Source organism: Olea europaea, chromosome 10 (genome assembly GCF_002742605.1).
Source record: "Olea europaea var. sylvestris chromosome 10, O_europaea_v1, whole genome shotgun sequence".
Classification (NCBI taxonomy): domain Eukaryota; kingdom Viridiplantae; phylum Streptophyta; class Magnoliopsida; order Lamiales; family Oleaceae; genus Olea; species Olea europaea.
The window spans coordinates 10,413,006-10,424,572 of record NC_036246.1 but is presented as its reverse complement, the minus strand read 5'-3'; the positions used below and the strand labels follow the sequence as shown (position 1 = coordinate 10,424,572).

General features: G+C 30.8%; 1 protein-coding gene across 1 annotated transcript in view; it reads left to right on the top strand.

The window, feature by feature from the left end:
• The window catches only part of LOC111400273 (probable rhamnogalacturonate lyase B), a 20,240-nt gene extending 9,100 nt beyond the window's left edge, over positions 1-11,140 (top strand). Inside the window, exons 2-19 of the mRNA XM_023027691.1 lie at positions 2,839-2,929; positions 4,211-4,232; positions 4,541-4,649; positions 5,934-6,009; positions 6,202-6,323; positions 6,533-6,583; positions 7,341-7,454; positions 7,536-7,655; positions 7,785-7,920; positions 8,585-8,758; positions 8,905-9,063; positions 9,191-9,297; positions 9,721-9,811; positions 9,908-10,049; positions 10,132-10,288; positions 10,378-10,494; positions 10,574-10,700; positions 10,871-11,140. Of these exons, the coding sequence (XP_022883459.1) occupies positions 2,839-2,929; positions 4,211-4,232; positions 4,541-4,649; positions 5,934-6,009; positions 6,202-6,323; positions 6,533-6,583; positions 7,341-7,454; positions 7,536-7,655; positions 7,785-7,920; positions 8,585-8,758; positions 8,905-9,063; positions 9,191-9,297; positions 9,721-9,811; positions 9,908-10,049; positions 10,132-10,288; positions 10,378-10,494; positions 10,574-10,700; positions 10,871-11,140 (2,185 nt within the window). The remainder of the gene's footprint in view (positions 1-2,838; positions 2,930-4,210; positions 4,233-4,540; positions 4,650-5,933; positions 6,010-6,201; positions 6,324-6,532; positions 6,584-7,340; positions 7,455-7,535; positions 7,656-7,784; positions 7,921-8,584; positions 8,759-8,904; positions 9,064-9,190; positions 9,298-9,720; positions 9,812-9,907; positions 10,050-10,131; positions 10,289-10,377; positions 10,495-10,573; positions 10,701-10,870) is intronic.
• The last annotated feature ends 427 nt before the right edge of the window (positions 11,141-11,567 follow it).

The window sequence follows — 11,567 nt, the reverse complement described above, 5'->3', positions numbered from 1 at the left end:
AGAAGTGCAGGTACATGATATGATGAAAGTTGAGATATTTTAATAAGCTATTTTATTATAGAAAAGAATATAATTAAAAAAAAAGTTATCGAAAATACTTTTGTATATGATGCATTGTATCATATAACGAGAATTCAAAATAAATACATCAAAATATATCGATCAAAGTAATGATCAGCCAAATAAAAGGGACATAGTCCTACATTAAATTTAATAGAGAAACCTTTGATTTTTGGACCTACAGTCCAAATATCTAAAGATGTATACTTATGTGAAAAGAAATTGAGAAAAATGAAATTGTAATATAAAATGCACGACTATCAACATAATAAATTTCGCATAGATCGTGTTTGATGAAATCATAATTTCATATTATTTTATCTTGATGATGTATGGAATTTGAAATAAGCTATAGTCAACTCATCTAGCATGACTATTAATGTTATCCTTGAAAGATTTAATATGCTTGAAGCATATTCAAGTGATATTATCATAAGGAAAGTAAATAGGCATTATACTTTTTTTCCCATTACCAAGATTTTGTCCCATTAAGTTTTGCCTGGTAAAATTTTTGAGACAATTTTTGTAGCATACTTAAGTATAATGTACCATTTTTCTTTTATAAGAATTTTTCTCACAGAATTTTTTCTAATAAGATTTTAACAAGTCATATTCTTTATATAATGAATGTCCATAATATACAAGACTTTTACCTCAGAATAATATTCATATACATGTATGAGACTCTTGAAGAGAGATCAACAAGAGTTATTTTGGAATCATCATGTTACTACATTTATCTAATGTTGATAAATATCTTGTATGGAGATGATATTATTGGATAACTATATAAGACAACATGAGGCATACACAAAAAATTGCAGCATCGAACACGTTGAAGTAGAAGACAAGAATGAATTGATATAAGAATTGAAATCAAGGAGAGCGGCTGTACTCTTTTTCTTCGTTCAAATTTTGTCCCACTAAATTTTCTTGACATGATTTTAATAAGGCGGATATTTTGTATTAGGTCATTCAAGGGGGATTTTTGTAAATAATATGATTATTATTGAATGACAATTTGTATCCCTAATTCTTTTCTATAAATATGGAGCTTTGATTTTCAATAAGATATACATTTCTAATAACTTTCCTCTTTTGTTCTCTTTATCTCTCTAGTTTATAACAAAATATAACATAAATTGAAACATTTTAAACAAAAATGTTACATTAGTAATATGTTTGTCTCGATACTTTAAAACGATAAAATAACAGAAGTTTGAGCTTCAAAATTCATTATTTTGAAATTGATAAGAAATAAATCATTATTTCTCTAAAGAGCTAATAGAATTTGACAAGAAGTAAATTTCTTGAAGTATAAATTGAACCAGTAAATCATATATCTTGCTACTGCAAGTATTTTTTGAATTTGGATGAATGGCTTAGTGCCCGTTTGGCCCATTATTTGAAATTTTAATTGTGTAAATAGTGTTTTCTTAAAAAATTTGTGATTAAAAAAGAAGAGAAATTTTTGAAATTACGTGCAACATTATTTTATTGAAGAATATATAGTTGATAAGAAAAGATAGAAAAATGAATTATAATTTTGAAGTGGGCCAAACAGAGGCTCAGTTTGAATTTAGCGATTTTTAACCGTATTTGATTTGGTTGATTTTGAACCAAATCATTAAGAGGTTCACGTGGATCCAAACTAATGATTTCAATTCAATTTGATGGGTTCTCAATTTTATGTTCGCCCCTAATTTGTAATTATTACACATCTTTAGGAAACTTTAAATTGTTTTAGTAGAGTAAATATAAATATGTGCTTAATGGGGTGAGGACCATTTTCGTGACCTCGCCCTGGCCCATGACATGTACTTTTGCATTGTTACCACATCGATTCTTCATTTAGTCAAGGATTACCCCATCTCGTTCGAAGCGGGTCTCCGCGAGAATTAGACTACTAGTTATATTGTGGTTTACATGTTGTACTCTTTATTTATTTATTTTAATTAAGGTTTTGTTCCATTAAATTTCTTGGCAAAGTTTTTAATGAGACAATCTTTGTAGTATATTTAATAGAATAATGTATTCTTTTTCTTTCATTAGCATTTCTCCATAGATTTTTTCTTAGTAAGGTGTTAATGAGGCATATTATTCGCATAATGACTATGTATAACCTCTAAGATATTTACCCTCAATATAACTCACATATGAGACTTCGAAAGATAGCAACAATTTTTGTTTTTCAACAAATTATTATGTTAACTAAAGTCAAACAAGATAGATAAATATATTATTTGAAGATAATGTAACTTCTATGGCATAAATTTAAGGAGAGTATGTCAAAGGGGACATGACATCGCACATTTCTCCAACATTCTTAGATATGCATGAGCTTTAAAGAACCAATGACATCGATTTTCAACGAATTCACTCAAGCAACAATATTGTTGACTTACTCATAAAAACATTGCCAATGTCTACATTCAAATAATTGACACGTGAGAAAGGAATGCATTGATCTAAATATCTTGGGTGATTAAAATCATGGGGAGTAGTTGTACCATTTTCCTTTCACTCAAGTTTATCTCATTAGGTTTTCTTAATAAAATTTTAGTGAGACAACATTTATTTTTAACTCTCCAAAGTATTCTTTTTTGTTCCGTCGTTTGATATTTTTGTTTCACTGACTTTTTATTAAACAAGGTATTTAACTAGATAGTTGTTGTGTAATGAGTTATTTAAAAGGGAGTGTTGTACGTTAAATACTAATTAATGAATGACCATATTGTATCCCTATAATCCTAATTATTATGACTATTGTACCTTCAGTAGTCTTTTTTCCTCTATAAATATCAATGTTTTCAAAATCGGATTAGACATTGATCCACAGAAAAAAAGAGGGTCAATGGGTCAAATTGAGGTTAAATCGGGGTCGACTCGGAAATTAAATTAATTAAATAATTAAAATTTTATTTGAATATATGCTATTTAAAATATAAATTACTCTATAGATATAAAATTTTTGAAAAAATAATATTAAGTTTAAGAGTATTTTAAAATTTTTGATTTTTTAATAATTTTTTTAACAATCATTTCTTTACATAAAAATTAAATGGGCCCAAAAAAGTCATAAGCTACGTATGAAATATGTAGGCCCAATAATGTTATAAACCTAAAAACCTATTCCATTTTATGAAAACGGTCTTCCTTCTCATTTTCTTCTTCACGCAGCTTCTTCTTCTCAATTTATCCTGCGGTTTCTTCCTTCTTGTTTATACCCAGCATCTTATTCCAGATATATATATATCCGCATATAGACGATAGTCTTTCACGTCACTTGGGGCTAGTCAAAGAAGCATCATTGGAGATCTTTTCTCTATACCTACTTTTTTTTTTTTTTTTTTTTAAAGCTAGTAAAAAACTTGATAAAACCATGTCCGGTTCACCAGTTTCCAATTGAACAGGTTATTTTACGGATTTTTATCAGGGTTTGTTTCTCCTATTAAAATGACATAACTGAACATATATCTGGACTGGTTAACGGTTTTCCGGTTGGTTTGATTTTCCAAACACTTATAAATATATGTTTTTGGTTCTCAATAAAATATATACAAATCTATTGATTTCTCTATTTTCTTTTATTTTTTCTATAGTTTATAACAAAAAAATAAAAATTATTGAATAATTTTTAATATCAAAATATTATAACATGAGATTTCCATTTAGCGCTAATTCACTCTTATATAATAATTAATATATTTCATATCTGCTTTCCAAACACAGTTGAGAAATAGTCAAACTTTTAAACAGAGAATCTTTTAATAAATTGATCATTCAAATATTTCTATACGTAACTATTAGACTACAACCGAAAGCAAAATAAAGAATCACTTTTAATCCCTTGCATTAATGTATATTAAGATTTTTTACCTTTTTTAATTATATTACAAATATTTCCTATTTAGCACAAGTCGATTTCATAAAATTTCATAAAATCGAATATTTTACTATTTTTACGCACTCTAATTTATAAAAGCCTTAAACGTTTACATACTCCAACAAGCCTCATATATCGCAAAAGTATAATTAATGTTGATATTGATCAACCAGCCTTGTATTAAGAGGTTCAGTTTCTTCTATTCAATTACAGCTATTTCTTACTTTTTCTGTTTATTTTTTTGCCCTTTGGACATTAATCCAGGTGTTCATCTGTCACAAACGAGGTAAGGAAAAACGTATAAATATCATGAAATCAAGCATCCCATTAGATAATATATACGTCCACATTTATTTTCGTTATATGTGTTTTAAGACAAAGATTTTCTGCTATATTTGCATGCCAGATTCTCGTTCTCGTTATTTTCTTTACGTTTTGATATGAGATGAACAATTGAATAAAATTCATGCAGCAAAAGCTAAATATGCCATGAAGATTATTCTTGTTTATTTGTTCAGACATACATACAGTTCACACATGTATATATTTGCATGTGTAAAATCTGTTCTATATAACTTTTTCTAAAATTTGCAGGTAAATTTAGAAAAAGGAAAATGGGAAAGGTGCAGGTTGGAAGGTGGAAATTTATTGTCTGGTGGCTGGGAATGATGCTTCCGTTAATTAATAGTAAGACTTTGAACGGGTGAGTTATTATTCATGCAAGAATTATATATTCTTTTACTTCCATTTATTTCTCATGTAACTGAGAGTCTTGTTTTATAAAACTGATTTTTAATTCTTCAAGAAATATTATGTAGACAAGGAGTTACTTAAAATTTCTGGTTTTGGAAAAATATGGAAGAAAAGGGTTTCTCATTCTACTCGTTTTAGAAAAAGGAAAATAATTTCTTTTCGGTACAAAACCTTGTATTACTCTTCGTTTATACTCCTAGTGTTGGCCTATGCTTTTCCAGGCCTATGCTTTTCCATACCAATATATTCTCGTGTCTTAAATAATTTTGTTTTTCTCACTAAGTTTTCAGGCTAATATCCCATGTGTTATTCAATGAAACTTAATTGATTATGGAAAAAAAGCACTGAAGTTTATATTCTAATGAAAAATCTGTTGGAAAAAATGGATTGAAGGGCTGATTTGGCATAAATTTTGAGTGGAACTGTCTGTTTATTTTGGAAGTCAAGATTGATTTGTGTTCTCCTCCATGAGAACACTGAAATCATATATTTATGCTCAAGTGAATGAAAAATTGGAATCAAAGTGATGCATTGGAAGAGGTCAATACAAAACCTCTCTTTTCTGCATAAAAAAAATTGTCTTCTACGTACAAAATTTTAGTTTCCATCAAGGTTTTGGTAATACTGTTCAAATACTAAGTCAGTTTGCCAGAGTAGTATCTACAGTGCTTGGATTCTACCGATTTTTCATTGTATCATAGGAAATAGACGTTTAAACTAGACCTCAAGCACCTCAGGCCTCGGGTTGTAGATTTATAGCCAGTTCATACAGTTCTGCAATTTCATTTTCTGTTTTTTTGTTCTTGCTGTAATAGATCAATTTTTATTATTCTATAATTTTATAACAAAATTTATATTGTTGGCTGAATAACCAATTACTATATAGTATAGCACAATTAACTAAGCATGCATCAATGTAATCGCTGATGTCTGTTTATCATAACAAAAAGAATCAACTTGGTAGGATTATTGTAATAATCTTATTTTTCAGCCTTTGTAATTTCAAAGCTAACCTTTTAATGTCAAAATGATCTATTTAATTAGTATATAAAATAATACAAACCGTATCTAATATATAAATTTACTTATAAATAGCATACCTGCTTGCGTATTGCACTTATACACGGGTGGGACAGGGACTTACTTTTTTTGCAAAGTTTCAAAATCTATTGTACATAAGCAGAATTAAAATTATAATCCCACCTTGATCCATCTTTGTTAACTGTAATTGCAGAAGAGCGCCACTGAAAGCCAACATTCAAGACGATTCACCCGCCAATGGCGTTCAATTGCTTCGACAGAAACAGCAAGTAAAATAACACTCTGGCAATTTTACTTTATTATTTGTTATACTCTTATTATATTGATACATAAGATATGGTGGGTCATTTTATCGAACGTGTGAGAATGTCAAAATCTCGTAGAATTATTGAGAAAATTTTCCCAAACAAGTGTATAGCGTCTTCCGGTTGTAATGGAATTATGAAATTTGTGTGTCACAGGTTGTAATGAATAATGGGATTGTCAGCATTACTGTGACGGATCCAGGTGGTTTTGTAACAGATATAAGGTATAAAGGGAGCGACAATCTGCTAGAAACCCAAAATGAAGAAGACAATAGAGGGTAAATATTCACAATTATCTCAATTATTTTCAGATGCAAATTTACTCAACTAAGTTCAATGTAGAATAAACTTTAATTAAAATAAAGGGGAAAACGTTCAAAATATCAAATATATTGCTTATTAATTGAAAGATTTTAATTGTTTACATTATTAAACATGAGGCCTTGACTTGCATTGCAAATTTGATGACATTCTTGTAAATAATCAGGTACTGGGATATTATTTGGAACAAGCCAGGAGAAAAGGACAACCTGGACAAGTAAGTTATAACACTTTTCATTTAATTTTTTTTTTGGCCAAATCACGGCTGAGTAGATTATTTGACATGTGTATGTTTGGTCAAGATAAAATTATAACTTAATCTACAATTCATATAGATAAAAAGCGGGTAATAAATTGTGAGCCTATAAAATGTGTGGTTAACTATTAAAATATTTCTATTTTATACTTGGTGTGTCTTCATTGTCCTGAAAAAGTGAGAACATGCAATATAAAATTAAGATTAAGAACACAAGATTTACGTAGAAATTCAAGACCGAAAAAAACTACGAATAGAGGAGAAAAAATTCACAATATTACAAGAGATGTGACTGCTCCAAATGAGATGATGTTGTGAAATCCTAATATACATCATATATATAATAAAATAGATCCATACCTCTCGGACCAATCCCTCGATTACTACCACTGATTTCCATTTTTCTCATAATTTTAGTTTCATCATAGATGTTGCACTGCAAAGACTGTGCCAAATAGAATTCGAGTCGTACTTCTAGTCATCATCATTGTGTCAAAAAATTTTGTTGGCTTACTTTTTCCACTTTACATACACCTAAGATATGCAGATAAACATGACGAGTGCATTGCATAATAAGCCCCCATTTGGTTCCGATTTTTTGACTTGAAAAATCAGTACCAAATAGACCCTAAGACGTGTGCATAGAGATATATCTAATTTATGCTTCTATATACTACTATCTCCATAACCACTTAGGATGGATCTTGTTCATGTGCAGGTTGGTAGGGACAAGTTTTAAAGTCATTGTGCAAAATACTGATCAAGCAGAGATTTCATTCATATCAACATGGGACCTTGGAGTTGCAACAGCTCCCCTAAATGTTGACAAAAGGTATATCCCAAATTCCATAAGCATAAAAAAATTTGATGCAATCTTGTAACTGCATTTAGAATTTGCCATTACTAAAAGCAGATATATAATGCTGCGTGATTCGCCTGGATTTTACACGTATACTGTGCTTGAGCGTCTAAAAGGATGGCCAGCTTTTGACATCCAAGAAGCAAGAGTTGCGTTCAAGCTTAGAGAAAATAAGTAAACATACAATATCCTCATTTTTTCCTTTTTTCTAAAGAATAATTTGGCTCTGAATTATAAAATCTTACATAAATATCTTATGAATTGTCCGTGGTTTCAACCGTGTTTATATAAATTTATACATAGGTTTCACTACATGGCTATGTCGGATCAGAGGCAAAGGCTTATGCCAATGTCTGTGGATCGTCAGACTGGTAAGGTTCTTGATTATCCAGAAGCTGTTCTCTTGAAGAATCCAACTAATCCGACGTTCAAAAGAGAGGTATAAATGGTTGCACTCGTAGAAATTTGTATATCAAATTCAACAATGCCAATAAGCATGTTTAATACATACTGATAAATAATATTACAAAGAAACTAACAAAGTTTTCTCTTCTTCTCTAATCGAGTAACTGTTATCCAGTTTAACATAGCCAACATGTCATAAGTTGTTCTTCTTTGTTTCTAAATCTAAACTAATGAACCTATGGTTTCTTTGGCAAAAAATGTTACTAATACTACCAGCATATATGCTGCAGAACTTACAGATGGTTTAGCATGACTTTTCCTTTCACTTATTATAGAAAAGATTTTGTAAAAGGCTACCTTAATTTTTATTTGAAAACTAATTCTTAAAAGCAACTACTATTTCAGAAGTGCTTTTTTGAAAAAGTTACATTAGATTAGCGTCTTTTAAAAGCTCTTCTAACTAAAGGAAACACTTTCATAAAAGTTACTTTTGGATCTCAAAAGCTCATTTTGACTTTACAACAGTCATGCCAAATGACCCTTAGTATGTTTTCTGGTGAACAATAATATAGTTGTATATAGTTGTACTTTCAACTTATTAGTTTATATTCTAATGATGTTTGAAAATCCTTTTACGTGTATTAAGTTTATTTATGTAGAGAATTCTGAATTATAAGTTTATATTCGACACATGATAGGTGGACGATAAGTACTTGTACTCGTGTGATAACAAAGACAACAAGGTTCATGGGTGGGTAAGCAGTGATCAAGTGCCAATAGGGTTTTGGACGATAACACCCAGTAACGAATTTCGTACTGGTGGACCATTAAAACAAGACCTTACATCTCATGTTGCTGCTACTATGCTTTCTGTAAGTCTTGTCTTGCCTTGATGCTACTAAGTATTTTATGATATAATTTTTATATTGAATATAGAAAATTAAATTAATTTTTTTCATACTTTGATAATGCTCTCTTTAGTGTAACTATATTAATTAGTTTTCTTGTGTATATATAGATGTTTTTCAGTACTCATTACGCCGGGGAGGATTTAGCTCCGAAATTTCAAAGTGAAGAGTATTGGAAGAAGGTTTTTGGTCCTGTCTATGTCTATCTTAACTCTGATGTTAGAGCCAAACAGAATCCTTCTGTTCTCTGGGATGATGCAAAACATAGGGTTGGTACTGATTTATTGGCTCTGATATTAAAATTTAAAGCTAAATTAATAACGTAATTTATAATAAAAAGGATTGAAATTTATTTGTTTGTGTTCATTAATTCTTACAGTTTGTGTTATTACTCAGATGTTTAAGGAGACTGCTAGCTGGCCATATAACTTTCCTCTTTCAACAGACTTTCTTAAATCCAACCAGAGAGGAGCTGTGAGCGGCCAATTATTAGTTCATGACTGGTATTTACATCAACATTAGCCTTCCGATTTGCTATCAGGATTAGTTTGGATTTTGCAAAATTTAGAAATCGAAAACGGAATTTATTTATATATATGTCATTAATGACAGAAGTATTACGCAATTGCATTCATGCATGTGTTTCTGTCTCAAAATCGATACTAACTGATGTCAGTTCCATCCTCTAATCTTGACTTCGCGAACCGAGAGGATGAATTTTGGAACAATGGCGGAGAATCTGGGCCGAGCTGACATCCTCTAATCTTGACTTCGCGAACCGAGAGGATGAATTTTGGAACAATGGCGGAGAATCTGGGCCGAGCTATCAGACTATCAGTTAGTATCGATTTTGAGACAGAAACACATGCATGAATGCAACTGCACCAAAACAAAAGGAAAAATAAACAACTATTGATGTTTACTAGGTTCATTAACAAGAAACCTGTGGCGGGCGCCTCCGCTTATGTGGGCTTGGCAGCAACAGGAGCCGCGGGGTCGTGGCAGACAGAAAGCAAGGTAATATTTTGGCTTTTATTTAACTTTTAAGCTTCTTTCTAGAAATGAAATAGTGCCTTCTCATTTTGAAATATATTTCTTATATTATTTGTTAAGGGTTATCAATTCTGGACACAAGCAGATTCCAAGGGAAATTTTGTCATTAACAACGTCGTACCTGGGACTTATAGTTTGTTTGCATGGGTCCCTGGTACAATTGGAGATTACAAATATACTTCAGACATTACCATCAAACCAGGTTTTTCTTAAATTAGTTAAGATAATATCTTGATTCTATGTCAGTTAATACTAATAAGGCCATATTAATTTAATTCATTCAGGATCTAATATCAAGTTAAGAAATGTAGTATTTGAGCCTCCGAGGGCAGGTCCCACACTGTGGGAAATCGGAATTGCTGATCGCACAGCTGCAGAATTTTTCATTCCAGATACGAGCCCATCGATAAAGATCCATTCATATGCAATTTCTGGCGAAAAGTTCGATCAATTTCTGGTTACCTGCATTTGTATTTCGAATGCTAAAATCAACCATAATGCTTATATACGTTCACTTTTCTGAATTACAGGTTCAGAGAATATGGACTGTGGACTCGTTACAAGGATCTATATCCTAAGAACGACCTTGTTTACACAATTGGTCGCAGTGATTATAGAAAGGACTGGTTTTTTGCTCATGTTACAAGGTAAATTTCATTTTCAGTCTAGTAAAAATTAATTTTGCGATAAACAAAAGATATTTAACTATGCATTATTGCAACGTAGGAATGTGGGAAATGGTGTGTTCAAATCAACCACATGGCAAATTCAGTTTGACCTGAGAAATATTAACAAGGGAGCAAATTATACTCTCCATGTAGCATTGGCATCGGCTACCGGGGCTGAAATGCAGGTAAGGAAGTTTATTCAAGAAAATTGTTCCAAACTATAAACGAAATATAATCGAGACAAATCTATAATATTATTCTAGATTCTTTCTTTTAATAGTATATATCATGAACAATTGATTATCTTGTTATACATGGCACTGAAATTTATTTTCCTACTTTTGTACGGTGTAAGGTGCGCTTTAACAATCCAAATTTAGCTGTTCCAGACTTCAGTACGGGACAAATAGGCAAGGATAATGCGATTGCTAGACATGGAATTCATGGATTATACTCTATGTACAGTATTGGGATAGCTGGGAGTCGGCTAATTGACGGAAGAAACACGATTTTCTTAACACAGGCAAGAACCGCAGGACCCTTCATAGGAATCATGTATGATTATCTCCGTTTTGAAGGGCCTGCACTACACGTCCCCGCTAGCACCATAAATATTGGTGCCTGAATGTTAAATATTTTTGTACAATACTCATAGAAATTATAGAATTGCAACAACATATAAGAACAATATATGCGTCAAGAAATTATAGGAGAAATTGCAACTTTTTTGTTCTGATTAGGTTATTTTTTGGGAAGAAAATATAATGTTTGCACCTTAATTGATTTATGTGTTTGTATTTATGTATAGGTTTTATGAGTAATGTATAGTTTACTTGGGACGACGTTAACAGCGCTATTACGTAACCTTGAAAACTAGACATGCTTAGAAAAGAAAAAAAAGAAAAAAATTAAATTTTCTACCCTAAAAACAGTAAACATCTAACTTGAGTTTGAAAATTAGAGTATAAATCTAATCTCGCAAAAGATGTCGTTAATCTCTAGTCTAGATAATTAAAGTGCAATAAAAATAATATATATATATATATATATAT